Raw genomic sequence first — 19,870 nt, 5'->3', positions numbered from 1 at the left:
ACAGTTGGAAGGAAAGTTGTGCTTACTATAGCAGAAAAATTAGCTTTGAAGGCAATTTTGTTCTGCTATAATGCATGATATGGTCTAACTAGCACAAATATCATATAGCGCTGGGCTGCTGCGCATCGTAGCGTGCGCGCGGCGTGCAATAGATCAAAAGGGATGGGACCATAGATATCAGAAGTGGGAAGAAAATGCACGGTGAATGGAACCAAAAGTGCACGGTTATGACATAGGCAGTGCAATGGTTCGATTAATGAATGCCTCTTAACCTACAATCCTCCAATCAAATGACAAGGATTTACTTGGGTGTTATATAATATGAAGTAATACCCACATGAAAGATGTGTGCTTCACAAATAGGCTCTGCAGCAAAAACTACCAACCAAATCGGGAGATCTTGTTATCATATTTTCTTCCAAAACCATTCTCCATCAATTGGTACGGTGGTTTGAGTCTCAAGGTATTGGAATTATGCCGTTCTGTATAGTACCCCCTCAACGGTAAGAAAGGGAGAGTTGGGGGAGAACATTGGGAGAGACGTTCGAACTTATTGCCGATGACGTGAGATAACAAAACAATTGTTGCCTGCTGTGACGGGTCCATGGGTTTCGCCTCGGGTGTCATTTGCCCCCTCGGGTGTACAAAGCACCATGGACCCTGCCACAGCAGGCAACAATTGTATAATGCTTGGTTAGATTTGTGTACCTGGACTGCTTCTTCTTTGGCTGCCTTCTCCACATGCTTCCTTTGTCTCTCCTCCATCAGGTCCTGTAGACGTGCCTCATGGCCCTGGTGACGTGCAAGGATGTCATGCTTCTTATTCTGCGCCTCCAGGCTATTGATGAATGCAATCTCATTGGCCTGCCAAGTGAACACACCATGTAACACTGGTCACAGTGAAACACCTGGGACTTTCTGGATCACAATGAGACATGTCCTCAAGCTGCAAATGTTTACCCTTTGAGACCTTCTTTATATTTTTACTTTTAGTAAATTGTTTGAACCAGTACTGGTATCAGGCTGCTACAACAAACAAAACAAATCAGATGTGTTGTCATTAAGCCCAATTGGTTCAATATTATTTACATTTAACAAACAAGGGAATAAATATATGCTTGGCTGGTTTTAAACACTATGTTTAAGGCTGGTTTGCAGTCTGGGCTCTGACAATCTGTGTCCAGATTTCAAATCGGTCTCAAACATGTTGTTTAAGGAACGCGCATACACTGCCTTAGTACGTCCGCGTCTGGATGCTGCAGTTGTATATGGGACCCGTATACAAAAACCAACATCAACAAAATAAAAGCCATACAAAGACGAGCTGCAAGGTATGTTCTCAACAAATATCATCCGACTGAAAGCGTGTCTTCTATGATGAAGGAACTGAAACGGGAGTCACAGCAAACCCGTCGAAGAAACGCCCGACTATCATCAATGTACCGGATCTCTCACAACCATCTACCATCTCTCAGCCGACATGACTTTTTAACTCCAGCAGCCCCAGGAACACGCGGTTATCATCAGTTTAAGTATTGCCACATATCTACTCGCACCAACGTCTACAAATACTCCTTGTTTCCAAGAACAATACCTACTTGGAACAACCTCCCTGCATCAGTTACCTGCTCTCCATTTTCCCAATTCAAAACCACCCTCAGTCTACCTTAGATATTCATCGGTCTTACACGCAACCTTGGTGTGATATTCCGATGTGGGGACTTTGCCAAGTATCAATGTAGAAGTAGAAGTAGAAGTAGAAGTTAAATACCGGACAAGCACATATTTATGCCAATTCATAAATACCTTTTCGGTCAAACGGTCAAAACGAGTAAAAAAATTTAAATTTTCTAAGATTTTGTTCCACAATTTTACTTCATGTTTATTTAAACACCCCTCTAGCTATGTTACGGTATGTGCCTCTCACGAGTAGCTGTAAACAACTCCTTATATGGAGATTGCCATGCATGGCGCGTACTGCACGATGTGGTGCAGAACGCGGCTGATGAGCCGGTGTAGTGTGAATTTAGGACTATGAAATACTTGTAGTATTGTACATGCCTAAGTGAGGATTGTGAACGTTTATCAACCAATAAAAGGGTAAAAGGGACCAGGTTTTATATAGGAGTCAAAATTTCATGTGACACTAGAAAAGTGCTTTAAACCAGCCAGCCGGTGTTTTATCATGCTTAATACTGCCCTTGTTGACTTGCTTGTCTGACCTTCTGTTCCTCTTCCTGTGCTTTCCTTCTGACTGCTTCCAGCTGCATGTGTCTCTTCTGCTCTGCTCGTTGCTGTTTCTCCTCCATCTCCTTCTTCTTCAACATGAGTAATTCCTCCTTCCATTCCCTGACTTCCTGGATCTACAGTAGTCAACCACACCCAAACGACAGTCAACACAGAATTAGCTGCAGATTTCAGACTGAAGCTTTTTAAGAACGTAATGGCATGTCAAATATGACAGCACCTTACAAAATGACTCTTAAACCCTAAAAAGGCCGGATTATTTTGACCATCTCTCAGCTGTGGTGGTGGGGGGGGGGGGGATTCAGACCCGAGGATTTCGGCCATCGAGTGACGAAACATTTTTAAACTTGGTACATGCATAGAACAACTTATCATGAACATAAACAAGAAATTTCATGACTACAGGTCAAAGGGGTTTTGGAGTTATGGCTTATTAATTATTCATATACACGAATGGTAATTCTGCCCTGTGTACACTACATATGTGGGGAAATTCAGCTTTAACTACGCGCTGGAAAATTTTTCGCTGCACGGAAACCCGTGGTCCAACTTTTTATAATTTTGGTATCAAAAGATGTGCAAGTCAGAACAGCTCGGGTCGCGAACAAAAGTCGAGGGGGGGGGGGATTTCCCCGGCCCCTAGCTTTACATACATTTTTGCACTGATAAGTTTGTTGCTTTCATATGCAGTATAAAGTTATATAAAGAATACACTCTTTTCTTCAGGTTGATCAGTTATCCAGCTGGACATCATAATATACAGGTACTGTGTGGTAGGAAATGTTGATTCTACCTATTTGTTCCATTCTACTATGCTTGGAACTCCTTCTGTTGGGTTGAGTAAAAAAAAGGACAGGTGAAACATCCTAGCTAGCTGCCAGCTTTGCTCAAAATAGTGCTTCGGTTGCCGTTCAATTTTTTTTCTCCGAGCATCCGTTCGGTTCGGTTGTGCATACATAATGTACACGTCCATGGTGCAATGTATAGGCCTGCAATGAAAAGCATATTCTCATAGGCCGTTTGCAGGTTCGAACAAATACGTGTGTACCGCGCACGTCTGACAGAAATAGTTTTCGATTCGCGACTTTCATCAAATTCTCATTCTGTGGACGGATCCATCAATTTTGTAAAGGCGTGCTCCACCCTCTTTTGGGAGACTACATCATTTTTCGTATAAATTCTTTCCGGAAAATATTACATTGCGACGATTAAGAACTCATTCTGAACAAGGGATAGGTTTCAGACTCAATAAAAGTATTATTTGTAATTTTGACACAGTGAAACTGCTGATAAATTGTGCTGAGGAAAGCAGACCCTTCAAATGGTTTGGTCCAAACGTACTATGTCACGCTGGAACACAGCATGCAAAGCATACTACACAGCATGCAAAGAGCACGTGCTTTTCATTGAGAGAACTGCAGGTGCGTACGATTTTTTCAAAGCGTATCAGCCCGATATCCTATTGCATGCCTGGCTAGAACACTGCAAATAATGAAGATGAATGCGGTGACTTGTCAACACGGTAAATTCAATCATCCGTGCGCTTGAATGTTGCCCTTTCATTGCAAGCATTAGCATTCCTAGCGCTATCAACAAAAACTTGCCGGACTTCCGAGCCAATTTCGGTTCGGTTCGGTTCGATTCGGTTCGTTGCAAGCATTAGCATTCCTAGCGCTATCAACAAAAACTTGCCGGACTTCCGAGCCAATTTCGGTTCGGTTCGGTTCGGTTCGGTTCGATTCGGTTCGGTTCGGTTCGGTTCGGTTCGATTCGGGCTTGGTTCATTCAGCATAGGCCAGCACAGATCTATTCAGTCAGCTTTACGTGACTTCAAGTCTGCTTGATCAGCTGTATTTTGGTACCTTCTCATGAAGCATCTTGAGCTTGATAGCCTTTTCATCCAGGAGTAAGACTCGTTTCTGTTGGGCCTTTGCTTGTCTCTCTTCATGGCGCTTCTGGGCCTCGGCTCTTGTTCTGCATGAGCACAAAGATAAAATGGACTGAACAATATCTGGATTGCCATTAAGGTAAATGCTTGATACTGCCATACATGTAAGTTCTTCAACAAAAGGTGTCACATCAAAATTATTTTGTGTTTTAATTATCATTAATAAATACCTTGGAGAGTTGATGGTTTCTGATTGGTCGAGACTCGATCACGTGGCCGGGCATTAACGGCGATAATGGACCAGCTTCAAAGATCAAGCGAATAAATGGCCCCTGAACCAGCATTGATCCAGCCCCGTTCAGCCCCATGCAAGCCAATGATTGGTCAAAATATAGTAACAGTCCTGCGGTAGCTTGTAACAATAGAGCACTGCACATGCGCTCAACCCCCATCACGTGAGACTGACGCGCACGTACGCAACACAGTTGCTAGGGATGCGTGCGTGTGCGCGCGTAAGGAAGTTTTGAAACGACATCGTACAGCAGTGCAGTATATACTGAGGTTGTTTATGACGAAAGCGTAGATCTACGATTTATTTTCTTTGAACACTTCACCCACCGACAAATTTACCTTTCCTAAACCAAGCATCTTTGTAATTCCGGACACAAGGAATGTGTAAACAAGATTTCAGCTTCCCCCATCAGGTAAAGATATGAAAACATTGTTGTAATTTGTTTCGCTACGGCAGCAGTTTCTGTTGAGTTTACGTCGTTATAACTGTTAAGCTAAAATATATTCGTCTCGGTCCATTAACAGCGGTCACCCCCACACCCGGTCATTATCACGCAGTGAAGACCGGCTCCTCACACTGTTATTCCCTTATCAAAACACAGATCGCTGTGCTTTGAGCAGTTATCACTCATGAGCACTTTTTATTCCCAAAACAATACAAAAATTCACTGTACTATTTTTTGTCAAAAATGAAAAAAGTTTCCGGCTCACATAATCCATAATTTCCACTTTATTAGTTTACAAAATGTTAAAGCTTTGTGTTCAACAACAATAATTCACACTTGGTATTTGGAGGCTATTTTCTTTTCTTTTAAATTCTGTTAAATTGAATGCATAAGAAGTCTACTCATGCATATCCCTGCGTAACAAAAGCGCATACAACAAAGATGGGAGTAGTGTAAAGAATAAATACTGGAATTCCCCAAACAAAACCAGAAGCTATTTTGCGGTGATGCTACGCTCATGCGCATGCCGCACATGTTCTTAAAGACGGGGCGCGGGCGCATCTTGGGAACCCTGTAGGTCAAAGCAGCCCAGAGTGCGTACTACCTGATGCGACTCCCACCACCCTGGTGCCACTGCAGAAAATGGCCGTTTTTACAAAATGAAGGCAGTTTGACTTGAGATATAAGCTTTGGATTGTTACCTTTTCCTGGATGGAGATGAGAGTTTTTCATGCATATGCAGTGCATAGCCCGGTGGCCTGCCTTCAATCTCACTGATCTCCACCATCTCACCCCAGCTGATTGGTGACTGCTGGCCTTGTCGCTCCTCAAAATCTAACACCATTTCATTCCAGTCCAGGGTCTGCTGTGAGCTGTCCAGTGAGCTCAGAGTGTTCTGTCAACAGGGAAAAAAAGACAATGAAACTCCAAGTAAATATTATAACAGCATCCAATGAAGGGTGTTAAAGCCAGAGTCCATCATTTGCAGCTATCCAAAAAGTAACTGGCGTAATTATTGTTGAAAAACATACTTGGTTGAAAGATAGTAAGGGGACTAAACTCCCTGAGAAATTAAGCCTATTCTTTCTGGCAAGCTGTCATTTTGAAGAAATCAACGAAAGAAGGCCTTTCCAACGGTGCCACTTAAGAAGCACTGTAAAAATTCAAATTAGTAGTTCCGTTTTGTTATTCGGCGAAGCAGGCGCAAGCATTGGCACGACGCACACCCGTGCGCGATTGCTGTAATTCGTTGGATCAGTGCGCTACATCGCGTAGCTGCAATCAGCTCAGTGAGAACGTGTATCGGGCACTGAATTCAGGCCCAATTCAAAACATGATTCACAACTTTTGATTTGAAATCGAGATCCTAGAATGTTGTTTTTCTCAAAATATACAGCTGAAGCTGAGCTGAAACTTCATCAGGTTAGTTGTTCAATACCCTTCTTTAGATCTTGAGCACTTTTGTTGCTTCAAACGAACAAAATGCACAAATTACAAATGATGGACTATACCTTTAAACTTAATCTAATTTTCTCAAAAACTGCCGGCAGCTTGATAATATCAATAAGATTACTTGACAAGAACACTTAATTTCCATGTTTCTATTGCCAAATGCCTTTGTTGCTATTTTTTACTCTTATAAACATCACAGCACACCAGTTTAATGTTAGATACGGCGTCCACTTAACGTTAGTTATGGTGTCCACTGATAAACCTACTTCTTCTCAACTTTTTTTTCCGCAATTTGATTTTAATAAGAAAAAGATACCTTGACAAGACTACAAGAAGCCCACAGTTGCCCTGTTTGATACTTGCTGAAGAATGCACAAGTGGAGAGTGGCCACCATGTAACTAACGTTAACTGTCCAAAATACCATTATAATCTGCCTTGCAGTGACAAATATTTAGCTTATCTTTTCAATGTTGTTTTCCACTGAATAAATGGATGTTTCTCCCAACAATTTAAGAGAAAACTAACATTGCACAGCTTTTATCTTGCTTCAGATCTCTAATGTCCCACTGTTAGTTGCCAGTATTGTGTCCTTACACATTAGCAGTATAATAGGTGGCAGGAAAATATGTGATAACAAAGATATTTCTTGTTTGTTCTGTTGGTCTGCATGTAACCTTTAATTTAATTTGTAAATCTGGGTCCTTTATGTATCACAACACATGCCACAAGGTGCCCCGTTTTTATTCTACACGGAGGTCCTAGGCACAAGTACTTTTACCTAACATAAGCTTATACCTTGTTGAAAACTGGGCCAAAAACTCAACCAAAGTCTACAATGAAAATGTTAATATGCGACATATGTTGAAATTCTCTTTTCATATACCAGTCCTGAAGCTATTTAGCTAAAGAACAGCAGCTAATTCCACGAAAAAGTGCGTAGCTTGCGCCATGCGTAAGACTTACGCAACAAATTTGTTGCGCAGCTGCGCCCTCAACTTACGCTCGATTTCACGAAACTTGGCGTAGCTGCACAATGTTTTAAATAATCTAAACATCTTGGATGAGGATGATAACAGCATTTATGATGGCTGTTTGTGTGTGAATTTGCTCGTTCATGAAAAAAGTCGTTGAATCACCTCAGCCCGCCATTTTGAAAATTATTTTGTCCGACTTTCTTCGGAATCATGCGGCAACTCTAAAAATTCTATCACTAGTAAAATAAAAACTCTTTAACTTCAAACAAGAAGCTGTGAGTGTCTTGTTTCAACCTTGAGGCTCCACGATAATCACGATTTGCTGGTAAAATAGGTCATTTTAAGTCGCTTCGCCACAACTTACGCCACCTAAAATGATTGCGCAAATAATTTACTGCGCAAGTCGCAGACTTACGCACCATCAGACTTTCGTGAAATGTGTCATAAGTGAAATGTTGCGCAGCATGAAATGTTGCGCGGCTTACGCAATATATTGTGGCGCAAGCGGAGTTACGCCATTGCGTAAAGTTTCGTGAAATCAGCTGCAGGGATTCAAAAAGGACGATAGCCTGTATTTGTTTGTTTTCTTTTCTCACCGTGCTGAGAGCAAGATCACTTTCTCCTTCGTCTGTCTCCACAATGATCTCTTTGCTCTCCTCCTCTTCAATTTCCTTGGTTAGTTTCTCTTCCTCGGCAATGGCCGATGCCAAGGCCTCATCCTGACACTTTTCAATCTCATTCGTCAGTGTTTCCTCTTCATCAATGGCAACACTGACATCCTGGGGAGGAATGGGTTGCAGAAAGAATCCAATAGCATGAATACCTACATCCACCTCACTACACAGAGAATCTCAAATCTTAGAATACTCTCCATCTCATTCCAAAGATGCTCCCTATACTCATGATTCAGAGATGAAACTGGCCTAGGCAAAAAAATCTGAAATTGGACCTTGGGTCCGAGCTGCCAAAGCGTCGCACAGTGCAGAGTAACGCAGCGCATCAACGTGGGACCCAGTGAATTTTTCCATGTCATAGGTCAGTATTTAACCTTTTCTCCAGCCGGAAAAGGATCTGATCAACGTTGGCCTAGGTGGGTTTCTACCCTAGAATCACTCCGTTCACAGGTGGTAAAAAAAATTTAAAATACTACACTTGTGAAAATTTTACGTGCCGTTTTCATTGACTTTTCATGGATTTTTTTGGAAATTATAATGAAAAAACAAAAAAAATGTGGAAAAATTGTTAGATAAGGCCAAAAAAAAAAAGTCTCCGGTTTCTGGTATGCGCGCGCGTCGCCGTAGCCATGCGCGTCGGCAAAATGAAAACGTTTTTTTTTCAATGAAAGATGATGTCTCAAAACCGCCAAACTCACTGGTTTGACTGGAATTCTGCTGCTGTGCAATTTCAACGTGTTTATTTTATGGGGTTATGATCGAGAATAAGCTTTATGTGGCCTCCCTGGACTCTCATATATTTGCACTAAGTTTAGTCGGGCACCATTTGCAGTCATCAGCCGACATTTGAAGCAAAAATGTCAGGTAAAAAAAAAAAAAGCCGCGTCGCCGCACCACTTTTTGGACAAGCTCCATACCAGAAACCGGAGACTTTTTTTTTTTGGCCTAATCATTTTTGTGGGATTTTTAAAAAATCTAAAATTTCAGTGGAAAAGTAAAAAAATCTGATTTCAGATTAAAATCTGAAAAAGTTTCATCTCTGATGATTGCGTCCATGTGAAACATTTCTCTTCTACAAAGATGCTAAATAAATGTGTGCTTGGGAGGTGTTAACCACTCAGTTTAAGACCAGTTGGATGCTGATAATTACCCGAGCCAAAGGCGAGGTAATTATCAGCATCCAGACTTTTTCTGTTCAAAAGTTGAAACAAGTCAAAAATTATATATGTGATGCGATCAAGCTACATCGTTTGTCGACTCTGGACAAAAAATTTTTTTTTACAAATTTGACAAGAGCACAATCTCAGCATTATTGCTGTGAAAACTGCACGCTGATACCATCCTTACCGTGAGTTCAAAAATCATGGAAGTTGGAACACCAAGAGATGTAATGAAGTGACGTGATGAAGTGGCCCTATTTTGGCCTGTATTTTCAAATAAAAATTCCCAACAAACGACTCATTTAGCTTGATCGCATCACATATTGTCAATGATTTTGATCAAGAAAACAACCCTTTTAGCTATACAATGGCAAGGCCCTCTAGTAAACAAACAATTTGTGCGTACTGTGTGTTGTGGCACACAACGCAGATGCACCGGTGCAGTCTGAATTTAGGACTATGAAATACTGACTCACTGGTAGTATTGCGCAGGCCTACATGTATGTGAGGATTGTGAACGTTCAACCAATAAAACGGTAAAAGGCACTGGATTTCATAGAGTCCAAATTTCATAAACACTTCAAAAGTGTTACAGACCAGCCAGCCATGTCTTTATCATCCGTTTAAGACCGGCCACGTGACGGGCTCTCGACCAATAGGAATGGGTAAACTGTCTTAGGTATTTATGAATAGACAATCAACTTAACCCTAGAGGTGCTTTATTTATATTAAAGATACTCCAGACACTCTCAATCTGTGCTTGTTATTGACACAAGTCATGCCTTACCTTATCCAGTTTAGCAGCCAATTTGTCCTCAGTGTTATCTTTGTTACTCTCTACTTGATCACTGGATGGCAGTAGGTAACCACTCATTCCTGTATAAAGCAAATGCAGGAACACAATATAAATCGTTTCATTATATAAACAGTTTGTGATGAAACTATCATTTGGGAGATTTTCACAATCTTTTATGAAAGAAATGTCTTATACATGTACAGGGTGAGTAAAAAAAATACGAAACCCAAATGTGGGGATCATTGTTTTAGTGAAGTTCTGCATGTAGCACTTTCAAACTCTAGGATATGAAAGCCCAGTTCATAAGCTTTCTTTTAGTACAAGAATCAATTTCCTATGTGAATTGTTTTCGTTTTGCTAAAGGAATGCACAACTTTTGTGTGATCAATGGACAGAACTTTAAAACGGTTGTTGTGTTTAAAACCCGTAACTTGAATGATTTGAATGATTCTTGCACTAAAAGAAAGCTTATGAATTGAACTTTCATATCCTAGATTTTGAAGTGCTACATGCAGAACTTCACCAAAACAATAGTCCCGACATTTGGGTTTCCTTTTTTTTCTACTCACCCTATACTTAAAAACTTACCTGCACAAACTGCAACAATAGCTGGATCCAAATCCTGAATGTTAGCCTCATCTGATTTCTGGGTGTCTATAGGGCAATTAGAGATCTTCTCATTCTTGTCCATCCGACGTTCAGTATTGGACTTTTCTGACCTTTCCCCTTGAATCTTCTGATTGGTGTTGGGCTGCTCTCGATTGACCAGATGACTCTCTAGCGGTCTGTTCTCCTTCTCACTGTCAGTCCTGCAGCGAGATCGCTCCTGCTTGGCATCCTTCTGACCAGTGCTAGTCTGCTGAGGATTCTTGCTGCTATCAGGCGCGGGATTGATACCAGATTGAGACTTGACTGAGTGGTTACTGCTGGTGCTGCTATGATGAGACCTGCTCTTAGCTGAGGACGGTCTGGAGCGGTTGGGTTTACTCCGCTGCACCGTCTCCCAGCCTTCTCCATCATCTGTTTACAAAATATCAGCAAACCTAAGACATCTAATCATGTTGTGTCAAATACTTCATAACTTTTACTTACGCCAGTTTGCACCAGGATTATTTTGACATTGACCAGACCCAGGCACGGGATTGTTTTTTACAAGCTTCGATGCCAGACGGGTTCAGGCCGTCATCTGTGGGTAGCACACCCTGATATTTTCGACCTTGCTCGCTGCAAGCCTGTCGCTGACAGACATTTCCGGCCTCGCTTGTTGCATGTTTATCCGTCATCGGACGTGAACTGGTTACCGTACGTTAATATGCACTTGGAATTGTTTTTGTTCGATGTACAGTAAACTCCGGCTAAGTCGGCACACTCGGGACCCGAGAATTTATGACGACTTACGCGAATGCTGACATCTGCTGTTAGTCGTCATTTTGCCGGCTTACATAACATGCATAAATGGCCTTTAGCACATATGAGTCATTGCACTAATTGGCTTCGATTTACCCTGGATTATCTCCTAAATGCTTGAGTTGAATACAGCAAATTAATTGTAGAATTTATCACCACGTTTTGGGTATTGATAGTGGAGACCACGTGTATATATCGGACATATGTCTGTGCACAGTAACGAATTAAATGGGTGCGTGGTTCGATACTGTATATTCCAGTACGTATACCACGCACGCATTGACTGCAGCACTAGTCATTCAATAAGACGACCCCCCAAATGGACAGAGCGCATGCGTACAGCCTAGAGGGGGTACTGGTATTGATATGCTCAAGATGCCTATGCGATGTATGCAGTAGGACACCTTTTTGCGACACCAATGCATGCAAGCGATCGTGGGCCGTGCCAAAACACTTTTCACTCAGCACTTCATGCCAACTGCAGTAGGAAGTCAATGCCAATGCGTGATTTTTTTGAACGACGACTTACACAAAGGATTTTGTGATGCTTTTTATGGAAAGGGGACCGAGAGTAACACGATGACTTGAGCGAAATGGCGACTTATATAAGCCGACTTAGAAATAGAAAAAATGGAATGGAAATGCATTACGGACAATCGGGACTTTAGTCAGACAGCCGACTTGAGCCATTTGTAGGATGTCGGTTTAGCCGGTGTTTACTGTATTTGTCTTATTGCTTTCAGTGTACATGTATATCTGGGATTAATTGGGTGTGACCACTCGTCCAGGCTGAATATATAATTCAGAGTGCCTTCACAAAAAAAGCCGATGAGATTGCTTGAAAATCTCCAAATCATCCCGACTGATTCTATTCAAATATCCACATTAACTTACATGTATGTATCATAAATCACGCACAGCACCCAGAAAGACTGGTTACGAGTGTTATAGCTCACAAACAGGATGTCCCCAAAAAATGTCTCTCTGGAAGGTGTACAGAACTCTCGTAATTTATGAAAACAAATTCAAATTCAATTATAGAATTGATGAGCCCAAACATTTTTCTTTCTTGTGTGAAGTTTTTGTTGGATTTGGTTCAGTGGTTTTGAAACAAAGGCCATTAATGTAACACTACTCCATTTTGCTCTATTCCAAGTTTGACAATACATACATTGAGAGTATACACAATGTGTTTCTGTTGTCTCAGGCCCGCCTACTGCCTGAATGTCCTGAATCACTTTGAACTGTTATACAATGTAACAGGTGTTTGAGACACTCCTTTGTTATAATTAAAGAAGATAGTATAACAAAAAGCCACAGTCAACAATGAGAAATGTCAACAATAGCATTCCTCCTGTTTAGTTTAGTAATCTAATCAAAAAGCCAATTTAAGCTAAATGTTAAACTTTGAATGGTGCAAAATAGTACCGTGTTACTTAATTGCCTTTATTTGGAAAACCGGTGAACCAAATCCGACGGACATTTTACAGAAAAGAGTTGATAAATATGCTTCACAATTCTGTAAGAAAAGTAGAAATAATACTTAATTTTTTTTTCAAATTCTACTACAAGCCTGAGAGAGACATTTTTTTTTGGGGGGGGGGGAACCCCTGTATCATCAAACTCTGAATGGAGCAGAATGGACTAGTGTCACTTTAATGGCATTTGTTTCAGAACCACTGAACCAAATCCAACAAAAAATTCACACAAGACAGAAGAATGTTTGGGCTCATCAATTCTATAATTGAATTTGCCTTTTTTTCATAAATTACGAGAATTCTGTACACCCTCATCAAGAGGGACATTTTTTTGTGGGACACCCTGTGCACATACCTTCGGCTGGGGCGAGCTTCCCATTCACCATCTGAGTATCACGCATGCCAATTTGCTTCCTTCCCTTCTCCTGTCCTTTCTTGTCTCCAAGTTTAACATCTGATGGTTTCACTCCTGGTACCCTAGCGATGGGTTTGACGGTGTGACCTTTGACCCTATCAGCCCAGCTGGCCACCACAGCAGTTTCTGCTACTTCTGTCACTAAGGGCACAGGACTGCAAGAGTTCAAGATGGATAACAAATTAGACTCTGAGAAACAGAAATCAAAATCATTGTGAACAGAACAGCAAGAGCATTAGAAAGTGTTTGTGCTACAATAGACTCTGCAGTGGAGGAATAAAAACTGACATCAAAAGCTGAATGGTAATGCTGTGCAGTATTTGGTTTAACGATACACCGTCAAAAAAACCTATTTAAAAGAATTTGCCTTCCTAGAAGTAAATACAAGCTTTTAATAAGGGAATAAATGTGTGCTTGGGAGGTGTTAAACACTACATGTATGTTTAAGACTGGTTGGAGTCTGGAATGCTGATAATTACCCGAGCCATTTGGCTCGGGTAATTATCAGCATTCCAGACTCCAACCAGTCTTAAACATACATGTAGTGTTTAACACCAACCAAGTACGTATTTATTCCCATTCATAAATACCTTTTCAGTCCAAAATTCAAAACAAGTCAAAAATTAACAATTTCCAACTATTTCATTGGAAAATTTTACTTTCTGCTTTTCGAAACACCACTCTAGCTATAAAATGCTGTGTCCAGCTCGTTAGTATGACGTAAACAACTCCTTTTATTTTATTTTTTTTACACTAGATGCTAGGTATGCAAAATTTATACAAGAAGCAATTGCGGAAGGTACTGACCAAATAATCTATGTCATAAAACAAATTTGGTTGACATCCTGATTTTGCTCAACATAACTTTCCTATGAACATTTTGTTCAAAATGGCACGGTTCAAATTTCCACTACACACAAAGAAAGCCTTAGATACCATTTCTCTATTTAAATTGAACATATACATGTACTTGGTCAATGTCTACACAACTTCAAAGAATCTCTTAAAAATTATGCATGCATTTCTAATGTCGAGACAAAGAAGATAAATAATGTGACTTTTAGTACAGCAACTTGATATACATGATCCTTATTTCAATACAACACTGTTGATGATAAAACCACATGATTGAATAAACAATCTCTCCAATAAACCAGAGGATGGCATCATCTGGAGGTTTCAGACTTACCTGCTTCTGTTTTTGGTAGCCTCCTGCCCACTAAAATTCAGACTACGATTGACAGGACTTGGAGTGTCCCGGCCTTCTGGGGTGGGGCTGTTGATAAGACTCCGCCCAGGGGAAGTCTTACGGACCTCCCAAGCCAAAGAATTAGGCCTATGGGGAAAAGACACAAAAGTGATCACATTGCCAGACAATTCTCAAGTACTATTGCTCAAGTGCTTTGCAAAATATTTCTGATACACAATAACCAACAAAATTAATTAAGCAATCAATGCCATCTTTTTCACTTAAGTTGTTGTTGTTGTGGTTTGTTCGGTGAAAATTATGTTTTGTCCACTGAATGTGGACAATACCATTATTTACTGCCGCTATTTTAAGTTAATTTACTTTTTTGAAAATATGCAAGATCTTTCAAGCAAGTATGCTTTTGTCGGCATTGTTACTTCATGTACTTGTAAAAAACGCAAGTCAATCAAATGAGCTACTCAAATGAGAGGAAAGTTTACACACTCCATTGTCATTATGCATCCGTTTAAGATGTTGTTTTTTGGGGAGGGGGTCTTTCTTGTGAGTTTACTGGTAATGTACTTGACTATACTATTAGGCCATCAGCCTGGGGTTTGGTCAGAATCAAATCAGGGCATAAATGATTATAGTTCGCATGCGCAAGGTATACCGCCCCTACAGTGGTAACAAGCATTTTGATGGACATTTTGAAAAAAAGGGTGATAACACCTAAAAAGCTGCCACCGCTGCAATGCTATCACATATTTTCCAACTCTGGAGGTGTATACCTTGCCAAAAATCGCTATGACGATTATTCTTCTCATTTGATACCGGTTGCCAAAATTTTGGACCGAGGCTGATGGCCTATATAATGAAGCGCAACTACAGTCAATTATACAATATCTTTTTTAACAACTATTAAGCAGTTTCAACTTTTGTATATCTGGTTTCTTTCCTAGATAGGTAGCAAGGCAACTAAAGAGCAGCAAAATGCCAGGAACACTTTCTTTTGAGAACATTGCATACTAAACAAAAATGCTCAGAATGTAAGCAAGAGTTCACTGAATGTCTTGGAGGTGAAACGGAATTCCTGTTTCGCTTAAGCCTGGCGCACACGAGAGCCATCTGCATCGCCAAAAGTCATTCGTGGGCGATGGCGTAAGCAGATAGCTCCCTTGTGCGGTCAGTTTTAGTCGTCCAAGATTGCAGATGCCACTAATCCACTGGGCGCAGCCATTTTGCCTTTTCACGTCATATGACAGAAGCACGCATATGCTCAACACGCAAGCCAAAAGCAGATAGCTTTCATTCACCACACACGGTAAGACTTTGGGCACGAGTGACTAGAACTATCGAACACGTTAGATATTTGGCGCAGCGTCACGAATGACCAAAATCTTTGGTAAAACTGACCGCACACGGGAGCTATCTGTTTACGCATTGGCCACAAATGACTTTTGGCAAAGCAGATAGTTCTCGTGTGCGCCAGGCTTGAACTGCTAGCCCTACTTGACCTATGACCAACCGTAAGCCGCAAGGGTGATACAGGTAGTCCTTTTTAACAGTGACCAAGTGAACCCGAAAGTTTGGGAGTTTAGCACATTATTTATAGTCAGTGACTCAGTAACACACTGGCCCTTCTGCTTCAGCAGGCCCTTTTACTGCACATACTGCACATGTATGGGTTAAGGACATGAAGTAACCCACCGGCGAGGCCTGGCTGCCCTACTGTCAGGTGGCCAGCTGGGTGTTCTATGCTTAGCCGGTGAGGATGACTTCCGAACCTCCCACACAATAGATGTAGGTCTGTGCATTGTGTGGTCATTTCAGAGTTGCAGTTAGTGCCAGTAGGTGCAAAACGCACAATCAACAGCAGAAGATGAAGAGAGTTTTTTGAGAGAAAAAACAAAGAAGAGGGGAGAGAAAACGAGAAAGGGTGAAAGCAGTAACAGTAACCAATAACAATACCAATATGAGCTGACACCTGGCGAATCAAAGCATGTCCAACAATTTTGGGGGAAGGAAGAATATTTTGTATGGGTATGTGAGGCCTAGTGAGTGACTTGGATTCTGATGTAACTTTGATTCCTTTATGTAGCTAATCATACCAAGATGTAGATAAGCACATGTGCACATGCAAAATTTGTCATTAGTCTTTGGGTGTAAAGCTCATACTGGCTCATTTTAATTCAAAAAATGTATTAATTCAAAAACGCAACACACAACAAAAAAGTAATTAAAAAACAACACAGCAAACTATGCAACGAGATTTGTAAGCAAAACAAATACAATTGTGTGAGACATCAATCTCAAGTGTCTAACTTTGGCACACTTTTAATGAGTGTGCAAGATATGCAGTAGAACATCACTATAACAAACATGATAGGATCCACAAAAAGAATGTCGGGCATACCAATTTTAAGCCACTGGCACTACACTATAAATTGCCAATATGGCACCGTTTACATGTTAAGTGGAACGTCACTATACTGAACACTGCTATTCTGAACATTCCGCTATACCAAACATTCGGCTATACCGAACATCGTCCTTGGCTCCCGATTTTGTGTACAGAACCGAACATTGTTGTTAAAATGTCAACAGAAGAGTGACAACTGGCTATTATTTCCCAAAGGAATAGAAGGGGAAATCCACCCATTGCTGTAGGTAGTAAGCTCAAAAACTGTGTAATTACATAATTCAATAGTGGGCACGTGTTCGAAGTCGTCTTTCTGTAACTACCTGGGCCGGCGTGCAAGGCAAAGTTGTGGGCACTATTTATTGAAAAGTGAGTACAATGGAGCACCGGCATGTTAAAATCGCTATACCAAACGATCGCTATTACGAACTATTTCTGCAGATCCTGCGATGTTCGTTACAGCGGCATTCCACTGCACTTTCCATTCCAAATGATGGGAAATAATGAAAGCATGTCTCTCATCAAAGGAAAATTGAAGTTATATAATATTTTAAGTTTATGAATTGATGCTTTATACCAGCGGTAACCTATCTGAAAATCACAATGTGCTTCTTTCGAATACTTGAGCATTAAATCCTTATTAAAAAAATATAAGAGAAAAATACAAATGCAAAACGAGAGAATAAAGTTTTGTGAAGTTCTCCCTGATACATGTATCATCATTTTAGATCATCGATATTTGCTTGTCATTTTTATGAACAGTGCATTTGTTGCTACCATCAGACCATGGAGCCAGAGTTGTAGACTGGTTCTGTGCCCTTCTATTATTTTTCTTATTATTGTCTTCATAGTGGGGCGTTGGGAACCAGTTTACCAAAACTGCCGAAGAGATTTTCAGGGCTATTCTATAAAACAAGCTTTTTGACATCCAATTGCAGCTGAGAAGCATTTTCAAATGGATGATATGGATGCAATTTCGAAAGATGCAGAGTCATTCCTTATTTTGTGCATAAAATTTGGAAGCCTAGAACAATGTTTGGTTTAGCCAATTGTTTGGTAACGCAGTGTTTGTAATAGAGTTCCACTAAAAACAAATCAAATCAAAATTAAACTTTTAATCAGTGCATGCAAAGAAATTAGTGAAAAAGGCATCAATTCTTCTTTTTCAATACATAGAAGTCAATAAACAACCAATTTGAAAAAAAAAAAATGAAACCTTCCAGTAAATTAACTTATTTTTCTGTAAAATCTCTTCTTATGATTTGTATAAAACATTTTCACAAAAAGGTGCAAGCATACCCATTCCTTCAAGGCTGATGTGTCTCTGGTAAGCTTTCCCTTGTCAACCAGGCAGTATCATAAAGTTTGGTGTATACATTTAGGCTGTATTTTGAAACCTCCACACTACATCTAAGATTGTTACACTGCTTGCCCTATTTGGAAACACCCCTATAGACTAAGTGACCAAGTACTCTGTGAACAGTGACAAATAGAAATCTACATCACTGGATCACCACCCGGCCACACATGCCACATGACATGCATGAAGACACTACAGACTTTTGCTAATAAAAAGTTGTTTGGTACTCAGTCAAACACCTCCTAAATCCTCCACAGGGGAGATGAACAACAGAACAAGGAGGCTATCTACATGCACCAGCTACCGTTTGTGCACAGAGTCGATAGGCTGATTTTACAGCAAAAATTCCAGAAGTACGCTTGCCCAGAAGGAAGAAGTAAGGGCAAAGAGTGGAATCTGTGTGGAGACAGAGCAGCATAGATGCATGCGTTTGCTTACAAGCTAAATTTGAAAACAAGATCGCAGTGGCACGCATGCATACTGAACATTTCTTTGTTTAAAAGTATACAGAGTAACAGTTAAAATTAAAAACACAAATGAAGTCATCTGTGCCACATGTATTTGGAGAACAAAGCAAGAATCAATCAGAGTGCTTTGTATACACTGTAGCAGTAGATACTGCAGAGTCACATGGTAAAACATATGGTTACTGCAGGGTCACGTGGGGAAACATGTGGTTACTGAAGGGTCACATGGGAAACCAGTTTGTTAGTATCCTAAACATGAGTAACACATCATACTGACACTGCAACATGGCGGTGAGAACACTACAGCTTTAGACGCCATGTGGACATACCTATTCTCAATGTCACATTTCTCAAAGTCTTTCTGTACATTGATACGTCTGATGAGAGATTCAAAGTCATGGGTGGCCCGCTTGAGTATCATGATGACTTCCTGTTGAGAAAACCAGGTCAATTAATATAACTCTGGCCTCTGATACATGTATATTCATATAGAATAACCTGTCATTCTGTCTACCATTTGAAAGTATGTAGTTTACTCACTAATTCTGAAATTTGACACAAGTGCAACTTAGTTACAAGTTTGAACTACAACCTGTTTACCTATTTATGCAGATAATTTCTCAAAGAGAGAAATGCAGAACGAGTAAACCAAGCCAAATCTGTTAAACCTTCACTCTTTGATTATGGGCCTATAACTAGGCCTATCCCAATTTATAGAAGAAATCAAATTGATCAGTGCGTAAAAAGTGCATGAAAATATTGAAAATTCAGAAACTCAACAGGGTCCATGTTGAAATAATTTGAAATATTTATGAAATGTTCTATCTTCATAAGAATACCAGTTGAATAGTATGAATAAGGCAAGGGAGCAACTGGGGAGAAAAAAAGATGACTGCATCAAGATGGTGGTAGAGCAATTCGGGCGTTTCACAATGTAGTGCGCCACCAACAGTTTGCCACGGAGAGGTCATTTTTCCCAGTGCATTGTAGGAGATTGTCGACAAATTCACAGCGCGGGGCATTTGAAATTGTAAATTTTTCCAGTTAGTAGTTTTGTAAGCGTACATGTATGATTCGAGGATCCATTTGCCCTTTTCTTGTCTTTTTATCAATATGGTGTTTTTTGTAAGGCGGCAGAACGCTTTGCCCCAATCTGCAACATATCAGCTCAAGTTGTCTACTGACACTCATTCAAATGGGCCATGT

At 40.5% G+C, this 19,870-nt stretch overlaps 1 protein-coding gene across 2 annotated transcripts in view; it reads right to left on the bottom strand.

Moving 5' to 3' along the window:
• LOC119746284 (S phase cyclin A-associated protein in the endoplasmic reticulum-like) overlaps positions 1-19,870 on the bottom strand; it is a 50,683-nt gene that overhangs the window by 22,083 nt on the left and 8,730 nt on the right. The window contains exons 4-14 of one of the 2 annotated variants that reach the window (XM_038223128.1): positions 18,994-19,094; positions 16,126-16,224; positions 14,419-14,565; positions 13,170-13,384; positions 10,518-10,949; positions 9,921-10,009; positions 7,896-8,078; positions 5,574-5,767; positions 4,110-4,221; positions 2,223-2,363; positions 709-864 (exon numbers count right to left, since the gene is read on the bottom strand). In XM_038223128.1, coding sequence (XP_038079056.1) covers positions 709-864; positions 2,223-2,363; positions 4,110-4,221; positions 5,574-5,767; positions 7,896-8,078; positions 9,921-10,009; positions 10,518-10,949; positions 13,170-13,384; positions 14,419-14,565; positions 16,126-16,224; positions 18,994-19,094 — 1,869 coding nt within the window. The remainder of the gene's footprint in view (positions 1-708; positions 865-2,222; positions 2,364-4,109; positions 4,222-5,573; positions 5,768-7,895; positions 8,079-9,920; positions 10,010-10,517; positions 10,950-13,169; positions 13,385-14,418; positions 14,566-16,125; positions 16,225-18,993; positions 19,095-19,870) is intronic. The other variant, XM_038223129.1, reaches the window with a different exon arrangement.

Source organism: Patiria miniata, unplaced genomic scaffold, assembly GCF_015706575.1.
Source record: "Patiria miniata isolate m_02_andy unplaced genomic scaffold, ASM1570657v1 HiC_scaffold_7, whole genome shotgun sequence".
NCBI lineage: Eukaryota > Metazoa > Echinodermata > Asteroidea > Valvatida > Asterinidae > Patiria > Patiria miniata.
The sequence above is the reverse complement of the archived record's forward strand: the minus strand, read 5'-3'. Positions and strand labels throughout refer to the sequence as shown.